Source organism: Neophocaena asiaeorientalis, unplaced genomic scaffold (assembly GCF_003031525.2).
Source record: "Neophocaena asiaeorientalis asiaeorientalis breed wild unplaced genomic scaffold, Neophocaena_asiaeorientalis_V1.1 scaffold606, whole genome shotgun sequence".
NCBI classification, from domain to species: domain Eukaryota; kingdom Metazoa; phylum Chordata; class Mammalia; order Artiodactyla; family Phocoenidae; genus Neophocaena; species Neophocaena asiaeorientalis.
In genome coordinates this window covers 1,358,306-1,374,654 of record NW_020173687.1, presented here as the reverse complement: position 1 = coordinate 1,374,654, position 16,349 = coordinate 1,358,306, and the positions used below count along the sequence as shown (strand labels likewise).

General features: G+C 66.0%; 1 protein-coding gene across 1 annotated transcript; it reads right to left on the bottom strand.

The window, feature by feature from the left end:
• Positions 1-577: 577 nt before the first annotated feature.
• RBBP8NL (RBBP8 N-terminal like) lies at positions 578-15,361 on the bottom strand. Its single transcript, XM_024750372.1, has 14 exons — positions 15,278-15,361; positions 9,051-9,202; positions 7,941-7,983; positions 7,368-7,463; positions 6,939-7,051; positions 6,417-6,489; positions 5,924-6,054; positions 5,699-5,781; positions 5,279-5,445; positions 3,967-4,684; positions 3,590-3,716; positions 3,021-3,091; positions 2,796-2,922; positions 578-1,186 (listed from the first exon to the last, which is right to left on the bottom strand). Exons 2-14 carry the CDS (start codon positions 9,109-9,111, stop codon positions 1,167-1,169), a joined length of 1,830 nt encoding a protein of 609 aa, XP_024606140.1. The 5' UTR covers positions 9,112-9,202; positions 15,278-15,361; the 3' UTR covers positions 578-1,166.
• Between the last annotated feature and the right edge of the window lie 988 nt (positions 15,362-16,349).

Sequence of the window (16,349 nt, the reverse complement as noted above, 5' to 3'; positions counted from 1 at the left end):
GAAAAGGGGCGGTGGGAGGATGAAGCGATGGAGGGCTGTTATTTGGTTATTGGCCCTCAGCTCCAAAACCATGCTGTCTGCTGCCCGATAATGGAGCTGGGCCCTGTAGACTTTTCTCCTGGGCCAACTGGCATTACGTTAAATTTCGGTGGTGCCGCAGGGCCACGGTGGGGGCGGGGGGAGTGGGCGTGGTCTTCCTCCAGGTTCTGTGTCGGGTGGAAGACTGGGTGAGCTGCCCTGTGTGCCCTGTGGCGGTGCAGATGGCTCACAGGCCAGTGGACCAGGGACCCAGAGTGTGGAGGGGCTCTGTGTGGGGCCTGGCGGACATCCCCTGTTGTGTTGCCACAGCCCTCCCCAGAGGCTGCCCTGGTCCCTGTAATGCTCTGCAGATGGGGCTGGTTTTGATCCTGCCCTTCAGAAAGGGAGTGACTTCCCATCCCTGGGCACATTCAAGAGCCTCTTGCGTCACCTGCCCAGGCAGGTGGAAGCCCAGATGACCCCCGACCCTGCCAGCTGCACACGCCATCCTTCATTACACTTTATTCTCCGGGTGCCCTGGGACCGGCGCCCCCTCCACCCCCCACCCCCGCTTCCGGGTGCTGCCGTCAGCCTTCCTGCGCCTTCACTGCCCAGCACCCGTTTGTGGGACTCCACGAGGGGGCGCCCGAGACCACTGCTCAGAGCTCCATGCCCCGTCAGGAATGGGCGGCCAGGCTCGCAGCCCCTTGGGTCCAGGATGCTAGTGGAGTTGGTGGGAGGAGGGGGCAGTGTCCAGGAAGGGCTGCTTGTGCACAGCAGGGGTGGGGGCGGGGCGGGGCTGGAGCTTGAGCCGCCCTGGCCTCCCAGGCCCCTACTCCCTGCAAGGGAGCAGATGCTGGGCTGAGGGTGGCGTGCAAGACCATTTCTGAGATGGAGGGGTTCAGAAGACCAGCCTTCTTGGCCTTCCCAACCCCTTTGGATGTGGGCCAGGACCCAGTCCGCTACGCTGCTGCCGGGGCCGTCTGCTGGCTGGCGGCGTGGGCTGTCCTGGCCGCGGGCAGTCGGGTGGGGAGCACGGCTGGGCAGGCTGGGGTGCCCCTGGCTCTCTTCCCAGCTGCTGGTGCTGGGTGAGTGGCTGCCGTCCTTGGGGTCCCTCGGGCTCCTGGCTCCCCTAGGTTCCTTATTCCTCAGGACGGCTTCTTCGAGGCTGTGGGAAGTGGACCGAGATAGTGGCCTTGTGTGTCCTCTTTTGCAGCAACACTGGGCTCTCACCCAGGGCCTCGTGGGCAGTTTCTGGGAACTCAAGAGCCCACACTTGTTTGCAACAGCAACGGACACCAGGGCAGGGTGGCCCGATTGGAGGGTGAGCCTTGGGAATTTGGTGGAAGCACAGACCCTCTCCCCAGGTGTGATCCTAGAATCAGCCTGGCCCCAATGCCTCCCTTGCCACCTTGCAGAGGGTCTGGGACATTCTGGATAAGCCGAGCTCACGGGGAAATTCTCTCAGAATCCCCAAGACATGGGCTAGGTGCTTCCATGGGCCTGCCTCTGCGGCCACAGGGAACGGGCATCTGGTCCTTGAGACCCTTACAGGTGGGACCTGCCGAGATGCTGGGCTTCAGGCCCGTCTCTGATGCAGAACCAACTCTAGGTTCTAGGTCAGACAGATCAGGTTGGAATCCTGACCCCATGTACCAGCTCCGTAACCCTGGGCAAGTTACCCCATCTCTGAGCCTCAGTTTCCCCATCTGTGAAACAGTGATGATTCATCACTGGGCTGGGTCATGAGGCCCAAAGGCAGTAACGACTGGACGCTGTCTTGAACTGCTCCATGCACACAAGATACAAGGGCGCTGCCCCTGGCGCTGAGCCATGTGGCACAAGCTGGGCAAGGGTCCTGTCCTCACTGATCAGCCCTGTGGGTGTTGGGGGGCGTGAGTGCCTGCTGGGGAGGCCCTGCCCTGGCCCGGGTGGGTGGGTGAGGGTGGGAGTGGGCTTGACTCAGTGTGGAGGGTGGGGGTGGACACGGTGCACCCCTTCGGACCGCGCCCACCAGGACAGCTTCCAAAAATGCCCAGTGGGATGTGCCACGAGATCACACAGGCGTGCTGGCCTCCTCCACCGCTCACCCGGCAAACACAGGCTGCGGTCACCTTCCCGGCAACAATGGCGCATTGTGGCGGCCACAGCCCAGCCTGCGACGCAGGCCTGCTTGGACAAACACCAGGCGGCATGCAGTATCAGCTAGCTCAGGCGTTCTAAGGCTCTCGTGGGCGCCCGGAGGCCTGGCCTGAGCTGCCACTGTGGCCGGAGCAGGAAGTGGGAGGATGTCCTGATACCCGAGGCTGGAGCGGGGGGTGGGGGAAGCCCACAAGTACCACCCTTGGCGAGCACGTGAGCGGCCCCCGAACCCCCAGAGGGAACAAACACACAAGAGGGTCCGGGAGTGCCCACCCCATCCCGTGGGACTGGGACAGGGGGAGGGATTCAGGACCACCAGGCCTGGGGGCTGCTCATGGCCCAGGATGCCCCTCCTCCCCTGTGACAATGAAGACGATACGACCGTCCTCAGCTGTGTCCCTGGAATCTCACGATAGCCCTGGTATCGCCCCCTTTCCAGAGGGAAGCAGGCTGGGGGTGAAAGGGCCAGCCCGCGAGGAGAAGTGCAGTCAGGGTTCACGCAGGCCTGACCCGGGTCTCTGTCACAGGGCTGCTCCGGGAGAGGCTCCAGGGCTGGCTGCTGGGCTCCAAGTAGCCAGAAAGGTGGGGTGGGGGCATCAGTGCTGTGGCCGCCCTGCCCAGCCCTGGCCGCCCACCTTTGCTCCACTGGTCTGAGGCCCGCTTCCTCTTCTGTGGGCCCCGCCCATGCTCCGTGGCGCAGAAACCCCTGGGTCCCTCGGCTGGCAAGCGCTGCGTGGCCCCCGCCTCGGTGCTCAGGCCCACCTGATGGGGTGGGGGTGTGGTCGTGCTGAGGACCCTCCCCGAAGCCTGGGGCAGCCCTGGTGCCCCCACCCCACCCCGCTGTGTGGCCGGGCACCCACCTCGCTGTCCGAGGTGTCTGGCTTGTCTAGCTCATCCGACTCCGGCCGCTGTCCTTGGGCTTTGCCGAGCTCTGCAGGAGGCAGGGTGTGGGTCAGGCCGGGCTGGTGGCCTGGGAGTCTAGCGGAAGCACAGGCCTCTAACCTGCCGTACTAGGACCAGTGGCAACAACTCTTCAGATGAGGAAACTGAGGCACAGAGGGACCGAGGAACCTGCCTTGGGGTTGAATCCAGGCCCAGTGTCTCCAGCACCCGTACAATGACCCCACCAGCTGGAGTGTCCCCTGGCTTGGTTGCTGCGTGACGGTGAACTCCCTACCTGCCCGGAAGCCCTAATTGTTAAGATGCTCTCCTTTCATTGCCTGTGGTCAGAAACATGCCCTCCCTGAGCCCCCAACTGCTTTCTGGGCCTGTAGGTGGGGGGAAGCAAGTCCGAGACCCAGGGTTTGGTTGGTCAGGCCCCGGGTGCCGAGCCAGGTCCTGGGATCGGGGCCCCCAGCTGATGCTGACCACCGCACCTCCCGCCCCACTGCGGCACCACTTCCTGCGTTCTCGAGACACCAGCACTCACCCTCACCCGGGTGGCCATCTCCATCAGGCCTTTGCGGGCAGGGAGGCAGTTCTGGCCCCCCTCTGTCCTCATGTCCTGGCCCACTTGGAAGGGGCAGGCTGGGGCCTGGGAGAGAATGTGAGGGTTCCTGGGGGGAAGCAAGTAAGTGACTTGAGTTCACATGAGGCAACTTCCCTGCCCTCGCCCGGCTCTGGGCGCAGCCTGCGGGACCCTGGCTGGGGCTGGAGGGTCAGCCGTCTCCCGTGTGGTGTGACTCAGGCGGCCAGGCTCTCCCCCTGGGAACCAGCTGGTGGAACAGAGGGAGGAGAGCAGCCCAGGGCCGCTGGGTGCTCTGGGCGGGGTGCGTGGAGGCCAGGAACAGGGCTTGGTCCCTTTACCGTGGAAGGTGGAGGTTCTTCCACCTCTGCCTCTTCGGCCCCCTTGGTGCAGTCGCCGAGCCCCTGGACCCCAGACTGTGCAGAGGGCTCCACTCCCTGGGGTGGCTTGGGGCTGGGCGTGTGGGCACCTGGGGGGCTGAGTGATCCTGGCTGGCCGGCAGGCTTGGGGGCGCCGTCCCGGCCCCGGCCCCACTCCGAGAGGTCCAGGGGCTTGTCTGGGACATAGTCCTGTGTGGCCGAGGCCTCCTTTGCCCCGGGACTGCCTGGGCCTGCGGGCTGTGGGTGCTGCCCTCTGGGCAGGGCTGCCGAGGCCGCCCCGCCCCCGGGACCCTCGGAGTGGGGGCCGGCTGGCGGGGAGGGTGGCGCCTTCCCCGGCACTGGTGGGCCCCTCAGCCCGGCACCGCCCGCCTGCCCCCGTGCCCACAGCTGCTGGGCCAGGAGCAGGTGCAGCGCTCCCTCCAGCCGCGGGTCCCGCACGCCCGCCAGGGCGCCTGGCAGGCCCAGCAGACCCACGGGCTCCTCCCAGGCCTCTGCCTCCCCGGCCTTGAGGCCCGGGGGCTGGGGGCCTCTGGGGCCTGTGGCGGGGGCCTGGGGGCCGCTGTGAGGGCTCCCACGGGGCAGGGCCAGGTGGCGGTTCAGGTGGCAGAGGCGGTCAGCCTGGAGGGAGCTCTTTGGGGACTCACAGGGCTTGGCAGAGGGCAGAGAGGCCTGCAGGAAGCTGTGGGCGAGGAGGAGCCTGCTGACCATGGCCCACGGTCACCCCCGTTTCACAGGGAGGACCGGGGGCCCGGGGAGGCGAGGTGAGTGCCCCGGTCACACGGTGGGTAGCTGGGAGGGGAACGCCCGGGCCCCCTGGGCAGAGTTGACCTGGGGCCTGGGGGCTCTGAGGAGGGACCTGGCCACCAAGGCCTCTCCCTCTTCTGGGCGTCGGCTGCCTGCCCGGTCCCCTGGAGCACCCAGCCCACCCGTGGGCCCGCTGCAGCCCCGCCCCCAGTCTCCTCTCAGACGCCGAGAGTGGTCTCAGACCATGGTGAGAGCCTTTGCGTGGGCTCTTCTGCGGGAGCTCTCGGTCCCCATCTCCAACCCCCATGTCCCCCTGTCCCACCCTGGCCATTCAGGAGATAGCCACGTGGGAACTTTGCTATGGGCAGGGTAGCTGGGAAGGCCAAGCCAGGGAAGGGTGGGGTTCCTGGAGGGATAATGGGAGGGACTCCCCTGGGCTACTGGCCCCTTCCCCAAAGGTGGGACCAGAGTAGGAGACTGGGTACCCGACTGAGGCTGCTCCCGGTGGCGGCGGTGGGCTGGGCCTCACCTGTCCAGAGGGAGGCTGTGCTCTCCAGACGGGCTTGGGGGGCTGCTCCTGGGGGGCGGCAGTGGGGACGTCCCGTTGACGGAGCCCCGGTTGGCGGAGCAGGCCCGGGACCCTGGCCGCACCACGGCGATGGTCCCGTGTAGCTGGTTGGAGATGTGCTGGGGGCTCTGCACGGGGTAGATGGGTCAGCCTGGGGGTGGTTGGCTGCTGCCCTCTGCCCTTTTCTCTGTGCGACCCTGGGCAGGTCACCCACCCGCTCTGAGCCTTGCCTCCACCCATGTCACAAGGAGCTCAGGGGTCCCTGCTTGGCACGGGCCATGTGCGTGGCACATAGCAGGGCTGGCGGCTGGCGGCTGCCAGCCTCCTGCCTCGGGCTGCCCGGGGAGAGGAAAGAGTGGGCTCTGAGTCCCTCTCCCTCACCATGTCCGGGGCCCGGGGCTCAGGCAGGTTGGCACCTGGGGAGATTTTGGCTACTGGAGACGTCCCGTACCCCACCGGCCTTTCTGTGGGAGGAGAAGCAGAGGGTGGGATGGTTGCGAGGTGCTCAGAGGGGCCAGCTCAGCGCAGAGGGCTCCCCGGTCCTGGGGCTCCAGTCTCCTGGCCTCCCCTGCCCCCCAGCAGCCCCTCCTCCCCATGGACCCGCACCTGCGTGGCCGTCCTCCACCTCCTCATGGCCTTCCAGTGGCTTCTCAGTGACGGCCTTCCGGGTGCCCAGGGAGGGGAACAGCAGGGGTGACAGGGGTCCTGGGGCACCCTCCCTGAACTGGGGCTTGGCCCTGTCTCGAGAGGGGAGGCAAGAACAGGGTGGGTAAGGGAGGGCAGTGTCCCAGAGGCGATCAGAAAGGCCAGGACGCCCTCCTGGGGACCCAGGTGACCAGGAAAGACCGCCATCGTCGGCTCACACCGATGTCCCCGTGGAGCCCAGGCATCAGAGCTGCCGTGGGTGCTGGGGCCCAGCTCCGCTTCTAGGACCTATGCTTGCAGACCAGGGGAGGTCGCATTTGCTCTGGGGAGCTGGCCTGCGGGAGCCCCTCCCCTCTGCGCCGCGTGCCTGGGGCCCGAGGACGTGCTGGGCGCCTGCTGTGGCTGAGGTGTGCGGGGTGAGGGTTGCTGGACCCTGGTGCCTCCCCCCACTCACCCTGGGCCCCGGAGCTGCTTCACCTCCTCCTTCAAGGCGTCGTTTTCCTCCTGCAGCCGGGTCAGCTCGGCCGCTGCAGAAGGCGACGATTAGGAGGGACTGGGGGAGGGGAAGCAGGGCGGGGTGGGGCCCCACAGCCCCCAGGAGCCCCTCCTGTGCTGGCCCCAGCCCCCAGGGACACCCCCCACCCCACCCTCGCGCCGAGAGGAAGGGGCGTGTCCTCATCGGCAGACCCTATGAGACCTCATGGCTCTGCAGGACCCTTCTCATCATGGGAAGGTGGGAGCTGAGGCCCCGAGAGGGCAGGGACGCCCCCTGCCTGGGGAACTGACCAGTGGGGGGCATGTGGGCGCCAGCGGGGGGCTTTGCACCATTTGTCTGTGAGTTGGGGTGTGGGTATCCCGCCCCACCGATGGCGTGGGCCAGATCGCCTCTTCCCCTTTCCCTGAGACCCCTCGTCGGGCTGGGTGGGCCCTGGGGGATCGCTGGCCCCCACGGGAGGGACTCCGGGACCGGGCTCACTGAGTAGGAAGACATGCTGCAGGCTGTGGAGCAGGGAGCTCTCGAACTCCTGCTGCTTCTTCCTGGCCAGCTCCTGGGTGACCATGCAGCGGTCGCACAGGCCGGCCCGCAGCCTGCGGGGGTGAGGAGGCGAGAGGCCGCTCTGAGCAGGGAGCCTGGGACCCGCACCGCCCCCCTCCCTGGACGAGCCCTGCCTTTCCCAAAGTGTGTTCCGTGGAAGCCCTGCCTCACCTCTACCCCGGGGGCTAAGCGCTCCATGTGCCGTTGAGTTTGGGAAGGAACCTTGAAAATGCAATTTACTTAAGGCTCTGAGACGTCCTGCGGTGGTTTAGTTTATGCCGGAGCTTCCCAAACTCGTTCTCCGCAGAGCCCTCCTCAGCTTCCCTGTGCGCCCTGCCCCCATCGTGAGCGTGGTGCTAGGTGCCCCACCTGTTCTCCAGCGCCCGCAGGTTCTCCTTCAGCGCCCTCTGCTGCTCCCGGAGCTGACGGTTCTTGGCACAGAGCTCCTCCGCCCTCCGGGCGTCCCTGCGGGGGGAGGGGGGGGACGGGCCGCGGTGCGCATGTTGCTCTGCTGGGACCCCGCGCTGCCCCGCCAGCCTCTCCCTGGCCTGGGACTGCCTTGAGAAGTGGGGCCTCGCAAGGGCAATGCCAGCGCGCCCAAGCGAGAGCGTTCGCGGCCTCCCTGGGGACCCTGTCTCATCCATGGTGCCACCTGCAGCCTCATCTGTGCAATGGGGACCTGGGGAGCCGGCCCGCGGGTCTCCTAGACTCACGACGAGTCCTCCTGTTGACAATGATTGGTCCTGGAGGCGCCCTGTATGGACGCGGCTTGCCCAGCCCCCTGGAGGGTCCCTGTTCACTTGGACCAGAGACTCCCCCAGCCCCCAAGCCGAGCCTCAGTGTCTGCTTCTGCATCACAGCTGGTGGTAGTTCCAGGGCCCTGGGGCTGCTGGGGAGCCGCTCCCCTTCCCATCTGCTGGCCCAGGGCCTGTACTCACTCACCGGCACCTCTCTGAGTTCAGTTCCAGAAGCTTGTTCTGCAGGCCTGGAGGAGCGAGGAAAGGAGCAGAGGGTCAGGCCCGGCCGTGCTGCCACCCCTGCAGCAGAGCTGGGGCGTTTCCTGTCCCCGGTTGTCTGGCAGGGCCCTCTCCAGACGCCTGCCGCCTGGGTCCCCTCACTGACTCCCTGAGGTCGCCCCCTGGGCGGGCTCCCAGTCTGCACCTGCTGACAGCTTCCGCCCCCTCTCCTGGCTGCCTGGGTCCCGGTCCGGGCCCAGCCTCTCCCCTCCCTGGGGTCTCTGGCTCTGGTGTCTGTCTGGAGATGGGGAGGGACCCTGATGCTGGGAGTGACCAGCTACCTGGCCAAGTCCCAGGAGGAATGTTTTTTGGGTGCTGCCAGAGTTGAAATAAAATGGGCCCTTGGGGGAGACCCCAGCAGACCCCCTCTTCCCCACCTCACTGTGGTCTGGCTTGGGCCCTAGGCTAGCCCAAGCAGTCCCTGCCCCTCTGGGTCTCTGGGGGAGGTGACCCAGGCCCTCTCGGGCTTCAGGGTGTGAGCACTCTCACAAAGGTCTCGGGAGGGTGTGGCCCGGGCACTGGAGTGAAGGGAGTGGTGTGGCTGCAGCCCTGTTGCCGGCGGGAAAATCGGACTGGGCAGACCTCAGCCTGGGTGTCCTGGAGGGGAGCAGAGGGATTTCAGCTCAGCGCCCTGGAAAGCTCTAGACAGGCCTCTGGAGCCTTGAGATCCCATTGCTAGTAGGGAAGTAGGTGACCTCGCTTTTGGAGGACACTGAGGTCCCCACCTTGGGAAAGGGGCCGGTCTTGGCCAGAGCTTCTCGGGGTCTGTGACCAGGCTGGCTTTTGATTTTTGCTCTGATGCTAGCTGACCATTCAGTGACCACCCCTCCAGGGCTGCGATCGGAGGGGCTGGTCTGAGGCTGGGCTCCTGACCGCTTGCAGCTCTGGGCTCTGGGTCAGGACTCCCCTTCTGGGCCTGGAAGGCAAGGTCCCCAGGTTTGGCGAGATTTGGAGGCGATGTGTGGGAGCCCCCCGGCCTGGCTTTGGCCCTTAGACTGCTGTCCGGGTGAGGGTTTGTCCATCCCGAGACGCTCACCCGTGATCTCATTCTCATGGACGTCCTTCAGCCGGTTTAGCGACTCCATGAAGCTCTCCATGGCTTCCCGTGGCCCTGGCCCTGGCCCAGGCCCCTCTGTGCTCCAGGTGTAGGGGTGGCCCCTTGGGCTCTACTGCCCCTCCATTTCCAGCCTATGGAGCAGAAAGTGCGGAGACGGTCACATTAGCTCAGGAAAGGCCTGTGGGATGTAGGGTCCAGCAGTAGCCTGGAGAGGAGGTGGGTGCCGGTCCCAGGGCGTGTGGGGGTCCTGTCTTGTGACCACCCACTGGGCCATGTCCATACCTGAGGGGCACAAAGAGGGATGGGACATTCTCGCTTAATCTCAACTCCCTAATCCAGTCCTCACAGCAAAGCAGATGCCTGAAGACGCCAGCTCCCGCTTGGTGCTGGGGCCACGACGGTGCCTGTGATGCGTGTTGACGAGGCCCCAGACCGGAGATGCCCATGCCTCCCCGCAGCCAGCGGATCGGTCAGCCAGGGTGCGTTCATCCGATGGGAGAGCCCACTTGGTGGGGTCCAGGTGCCCGCAGTGGCATGGATGGCCCCGTGGGGCCATGGCGGGGGCTTTGGGGGCCGGCTGGTTGTTTCCCCTGCAGGAGCTGGTGACTGCATAGGTGGAACTCTACCCAGCCGCGCCTTGTGGCCTGGGCCCTTTTTCCTGCCTGTGTTTCACCTCCATGAAGTGTTTGCTAAAAATTAAGAGTGTGGGGTTACGAGCCTAAGCTGGGAGCTGGACAGTGTGACCACCGTGAGCCCTGGCCCCTCTGAGCCGCGCGCTCTTCCTTCGGGCGGTGGCCACGGTGCCTGTCTAGGGGGCACTGGTGAGTATCCTGCAGGGTCCCATGGGGTCCAGCTCCTCGGAGCTGGGTGTGAGGCCGGGGCTCAGCCCAGCGACAGCTTCCTCACCATGGTGCCAGGCGCCACCCTCCACCAGCCGAGAGCCCCTCAGTCCTTGTGGCAGACCTCTGGTGGTGGGTACCGAGGCCACCATTGGCCGCCACTGTCCAGCTCTGTGTCACCATCTGTCACAGAGCTGGGAGTCAGACGCACAGCTCACAGAGCCAGATCAGCGCAGATGCCACCAGCAAAGACCCCCGCCATCAGCGGCCCCTCTGTTCCCTCCTTGAACTTAGCCTGAGGAGCCCTGGGGGTCAGCGGACCCTGAAAATGAGCGTCTGGCGTCCTGGCACCCCCGACTCATCTGCCGGCTCCCTACCCTGATCTGTCAGCAGCGGTTCTCGGTTTGCCTTCTGTAGACTCCCGGAACCTGCCCCAGAACCTCACCTTTCTTTCTTTCATGGCGCCCGCCTGGCCCAAGCCACCACCCCACTGCTGGTGCACTGCCGGCTCTGCATTGGCCACCCCAGCTTCCAGGCCTCTCCCCAGGAGGCAGTCTCTGCGCAAGCCCTGGGGACCTCTGCTCAAAGCTCCCTGCGGGAGGCCATGCCTGATTCCCCCCAGGGCACACTGAAGGAGGGGCGTGGTCTCGCTTGCATTTCAAAGTTTGCCCCCAAACTGGAGACCCTCAAATGCCTGCTGGCGAGTGTCCTGCGGTGGCAGGAGCGGTGACGTCCCATGCCATTACGGTTCCCCCACCGCAGAGTCGGGGTGCCCGCTGTGGGAATCACTCACAGCCCATCACACTCACAGCCCATCACAACTGCTCTGGGCTCTCAGAAGTTGGGGTGGCGGGCACCCTGGGGCGGTGGGATCAGTAACTGAGGTGAGCAGGCCCTGTGATCCCACGAGGAGCCAGGGGCCAGGGTGAGCTGCCTGAGGGGAGACTGGACAGTGGAGCCTGGCTTTCAACTGGGTCCTCGAACCCCGGGTCAAGGTCAGAGTACCGGGGAAGCCTCGAGGCTGGGACCAGCAAGAGGACAGAGCACAGTCCCGCGTCCTGTGCTGGCCACGGGAGCTGGCGGGAAGGGCCAAATGGGGTGTGCTGGGGGGGGTGAGCGGCACGAAGGTGGGGCTCCCCAAACTCACTGTAGACCTGCCTGGCGCCAGGGGAGTGGGGGCGTCGCATGACAGCTCTGTGTCGGGTGGGTGAGGGCTCTGGGAACAAGGGAGGCTTGGGAGGGTCCCCCTCCTCGAGGCCGGGAGCCAGAGGGACGTCCTGGCAGGTTAGGGGAAAAGATGCTGAACTGCAGAGGCTGGGGGAGACCGGGGCTCGAGCGGGGTGTACCTGATAACCCCGGCCCCGCTTCCTGAACCCATCTAACCCTGATGACATTGCGAGGAGCCCACTTTCCAGATGGGGAAACTGAGGCCCAGAGAGATCAAGTCATGCTCCCTGGCCACCCAGTGGGAAGCGGGGGTCGGGGCTTGAATTCACTCTGGCGCTGAAGATGTGCCCTCACTGCCTTGGACCAGGTACGCGCTCCAGGTGGCCCTGCTCTGCCGGCTCTGCACTTCTTTATTTTGCGGTGGGGCTTCTGGGAGATAAGACTGTGAGGCCCACCCCCACCCCCCTCCCGCCGTGGGCTCGGGCTCCCTGCGGGCTGGGGGAGGTTGGCCAGGGAGGGGCCGAGCCACTGCGCCTGAAATTCCACCCAGACCCGTCTGTCCGGCGGTTCTTCCGCATCAGAGCCGGAACCTGCTGCCTGCTGCCGCATGTGGGCTGGGCCAATGCTCGTAAAGGAGACGCCCCAGGGAGCCTGCAGTGCCCCTGGGGCTGGGAGAGGCTCTGTGGACACCAAGTCTGAGTGAGAGACCAGCACCGTTCAGTGTGGTGTGGAGGCCCTGTTGGTAACGGCCCAGGGCGCCCTCTGTCCCCCACACCCTGGCTCCTCTCTGTATCCAAACCATCACAAGCCACCCAGGGCCCCGCCCGGTTGCCCCTCTCGGGGTCTCTGATGGGCAGCGGGAGACACCCTCCTGCGTGGTGGGCAGGGAAGCAGCATGGACATGGGTCCTGGGCAGGATGCGCAAGCGGCTGGGGGCACAGCTGGAAGGGATACATCCTGCTGGGAGCCCCGCATTTCCCAGGGAGGACCAGGGCCATCCAGGCCCTGGTGACAGTGCCATGGGGGTGGTGTGACTTCCCTGGGCAGGCAGGTGACAGAAGGGCGTTTGGCCTGTGAAGTAGACAGTCTCCTGGGGCAGCCCCTGTCCCAGCCTCACCCTCGGTGCAGGGAGGGTCCAAGGAAGAGGCAGGAGGAGGAGGGAGGCGGGCCCCCACCCGAGGTGGATGTGGTGGCTGTGAGTAGGAAGAATCCCCACTGTAGAAGTGCACAGGGTCTCCTGCCAGGGCTTGGGGGCCCAGCCCTCCCCGGTGGCTGCGTTGTGTTTGCCAGGTGTGCGGAGCTGCCGGGTGGGGCGCTGGGGGTTCAGGGAACTCCAGGCAGGAGGGCTCTCCCCCAGGCCTGGGGTGGGGCTGCAGTGGTGCTAGGATGAGGGGGCAGGCCTGTGGGGTAGGGCTCCGGGCTGCTGCCTCTGGGCCGGGGGGCCTGCGTACAGGGGAGGGTGGCCTGAGTTGCTGGCTGGGGTGGGGGTCGGCCTGGGGGCAGAGGCCTGAGAGCTGCTCCCCAGGGTCCTGCGGGGATCCCAGCCCCCCCTACTGGGGATGCTCAGGCTGGGAGGAGCCCCGGAAGGAGCAGGTGGGAAGGAAGGGCCGGGGGTCAGCGGCGCCAGTGACCCTGCCCACCTGCCACTCACACAAGGCAGAGGACCTCCAAGCCCACAGGCCCCTGTCCTGCCTTCACCCTCTGCGTGACCGGGACAAGTGCTTTACCTCTCTGAGCCTCAGTTTCCTCATCTGGGGGGTAATTCCACCCCCATATCAGGTTGCTGTTAGGCTCCACCAAGTAACGTGTGTCCAGGTGACACATGTCCGGGTGGCGTGTCCTCAGCCCTGGCAGGTGCTCAGTTAACTGCGGGTGGAGACCCTGCGTCCACCGCGTGCAGTGCCCCCACCAGGACCTCCCCCACAGGCGGCCCCAGGAGTCCAGAGGTGCAGCTTACAGGAGCCCCTTCTCCCTTGGACAAGTTCAAGTGCCATTGCCACAAACGCCCTTGGCAGGAGGACAAGAACGGCCCCTGACCCTGAGTTCAGGGCAGAGGTCTCAGAGTCCAGCAGTGATGGCGCATACTCGCTCACCGAGCAGACACTCACAGGGTCCACTGGATCTTGGTGGCCATGTCTGGGGGAGGTGCCCGCTGGACCCCCTGCACAGAGGAGGCCACCGAAGCGCCAGCTGTGGCCCTGGCCCGCGGCGGTGAGGCTCTCGCTTTGCTCCTGGGTCCGCCAGGGCCCCAGACTCCTCACTGCCTGGCCGCCTTCCCTGGTTGGAGCCTCTTCTCCAGCAGGTCCCTCGGGTGCAGAAGCACCCAGCCCCCGGTTATACTCCTTCTCTGCCACTCATCTGTCCACCCACCTTCCCATAACACAAGGACAATGACACAGCAGTAACGATAGCGGGGGCCTCGGTTTCCGGAGCGTCCAGTCAGCCAAGCACTGGGCCGGGGCCCTACGCGCTGTGTGGCGTCTACTGCAGGGGCCCTGCAACGTCCCAGAGCTCCTCTGAAGAAGCGGAGTGATCCCAGGGACACTCAGCCTGCCTGTCACCAGGGGACCATGCAGGGCCAGGCACACCGTCCAAGCCCTTTGAATGTTCTTGGCACGAGCATTTATGGAGCACCTGCTGTGTGCCCAGGCTCGGCCCACACGTGTGATTGGAGCTCGCCCGGCCTTCTGAGAAGGCTCTGACTGTCCCATTCTACAGATTCAGGCACTGAGGTTCGAAGCAGGTAAGAGGCTCTGGTGTCTCTGTGTGGCCTCAGTGGTGATGGGCGAAGCCCCTTCCCTGGCAACTTTAGCCAAGTCACTGTCCCGGCTGTGCCTCAGTGTCTTGGGCCACAAAACAGACGGTGGGGTGTCCTGGCCCAGCTCCTGGAGGCTGGAGGGAGTCTGCACCACCACCTCGGGCTGCTGGGTCTCATCGACGTGGTGGGCATCCAGTGCCCATCGACCGCAGGTGGTCAGGGGCCCGCCTGCCAGCCCCACGTCCCGGCGCCCGGCAGGGGTGTCACGCAGTGTCACTGGGCTCACGTTGCCCAGAGGGTGGCCCCGGCAGTCCCCACTTTCCACACGAGGAATCGGCAGCTCGGAGCGATGCCACCTGTCCACAGTCACCAGCTTGCAAGGGACATGGCCAGTGCATCCCCCTGGCGACCTCCTGGGCAAGTTCAGATGGCAGGTTGAGTCCACAGAGGTGCCACTGCCGGGATGGTTTCTGACGCTGCCAGACGCGTAGACCCATGACACACGTGCACACGCGTGTGACGCCCACACCCACACATACAGACACAGTATCCCAACACGCGTGCGCGCACCCGAGAAACGCCAAGCACGTGGGCGCCGCCCTCAGCCGCCTCCCCCGCTGCACACACAGCACTGCTGCCTGCACGTGTGCGCACACACGCAGAGGCGCAAGGCAGGCTGGGTGGCTCAGGTAACAGCGGGCCCTGCAACCCGACTCCTCGAGGATGGGCCGGGGGACTTCCCTGGCGGTCCAGTGGTTAAGACTGTGCGCTCCCAGTGTGGGACGCCCAAGTCTGACCCCTGGTCGGGGAACTAGATCCCACGTGCTGCAACGAAGAGTTCTCATGCCACAGCTAAGTCCTGGTGCAGCCAAGTAAGTAAGTAAATAAATATTTAAAAAAAAAAAGGATGGGCCGGCCCCACGGCTGCGGTGCCTTCGTGGGCTGCCTCCCAGAGGCCTGGCTGGGGCAGCTGAGCCGGACCCGAGGCCCCCAGGGGACAGCAGGCTGAGGGCAGCCAGTGTCCCACCGTGTCCGGCTCTGAGCTGGGGCTGGCTGCACCACGCACCACCCCTCACTCCTCGGCTGCACCCTTTCTGACCCGGGAGGGTCTAGGCAGTGGGGCAGGTCCCGGATGAAGTGGCAGGCCACCGGCCCCTTGCTGGTGCCCCCAGACCCTCACCCGGCGACGGGCAGTGCCAGGCCCTGCCTTGGCTCACCCAGCCCCTCTGCCCAGGAAGCCCACTGAGGTCCCTGCCCCCACTCGGTCCCCTGGACCAGGTGCCCTGGAGTAGGTGGCTGTGTCCCCTAGGCCAGCTCCGCTGCCGGGCCCACCTCCTGCCCGGCAAGCAGGGGCTGGGCCTCCGCCTTCGTGGCAGGCACCCCGACAGTGACCCCAGCTCATGAGCCCCCTTCCCTTGCCCCCGACTGCTGAAGGTACTCACAGGGCCCCCCGTCCGCATCAACCTCCATGGACCTCTGCTCCGATCCGGAATGTCCTGCCGAGAGATAGAAGCCAGCGCTGTGAACTTGCTTGAGAACAAGACATAATTTTGGCCAAACCCGCCTGACAGGTTTTCGATTCCCCCAGCCAGGAGCAGAAAAGAGGCAGAGACTGCCCAAAGCCGCCCAACGGGTTCTGCCGTCACACAGAAAGTGGCAAAACGGGTTGGGTCTGAACCCTCATAGAGATGGGATTGTTCCCCCATAATTACCGCCTGGCCCGTGCCTCTGGCCGGAGTGGGCCGGGCAGCAAGGAGAATCCAGGGCCTGGACACGGACGCGAGGGGCAGGGCAGCGGGGGCAGGCAGGGTGGGCAGGAGGGAGCAGTCGTCACCTTGGGGCAGAGGCGGGCGGCAGCGGTGCCTCCTGCCTCTCCCCCTGGCTCCCGCAGGCTGACCTTTCTGGCCTCAGTTTCCTTGTCTGTAAACTGGGAATAATGACGGCAGGCCTGTCCCTATCAGAGCTCTGTAGATGGACATCCAGGAGTGGGGTTGGCAGTGGCCCTGCCGGGTTGGAGGCCCCTGCTGGGCACTGCCCGCTCCACACTCCCACCCCAGAGGAGAGCAGGCAGGTGGCCCAGGCGGGCGGGCACCTCTGGGTCTCAGGGCAGCCTGGGGTGCCCTGTGGGGCGGTGAGCGCAGCAGGAGCCGGTGCTCCGAAGGCTGCAGCCGCTGACCGCCCCTCCCCGGCTCGCCCACAGCCCTCCCCCACTCCCCTGCTCCCTCCGCCAGCCCCCAGCCTGTGCTCCCCTCCCCCCCAACTCCAGCTCTGCGCAGAAGCCCTCCCCCAAGGGTGCCCGAGGGAACCCCAGGGAGTGCTCAGGGCTCAGTGGGGGAGGACCCAGGCTCCAGGCCAGTGCCCTGGTGAGGTCCCAGAGGTACTTCCTGCTCCCTGGTGAGTCCTCTGCCGGTCACTGCTGGCCGGCCCCGGGCTCTCAGGGGAGCAGCGGTCAGCCGGGCACCCCGCAGGCTCCAGCTGGGCCCTGGAGCTTTGCCGATGCCTCCTGGCTGGGCC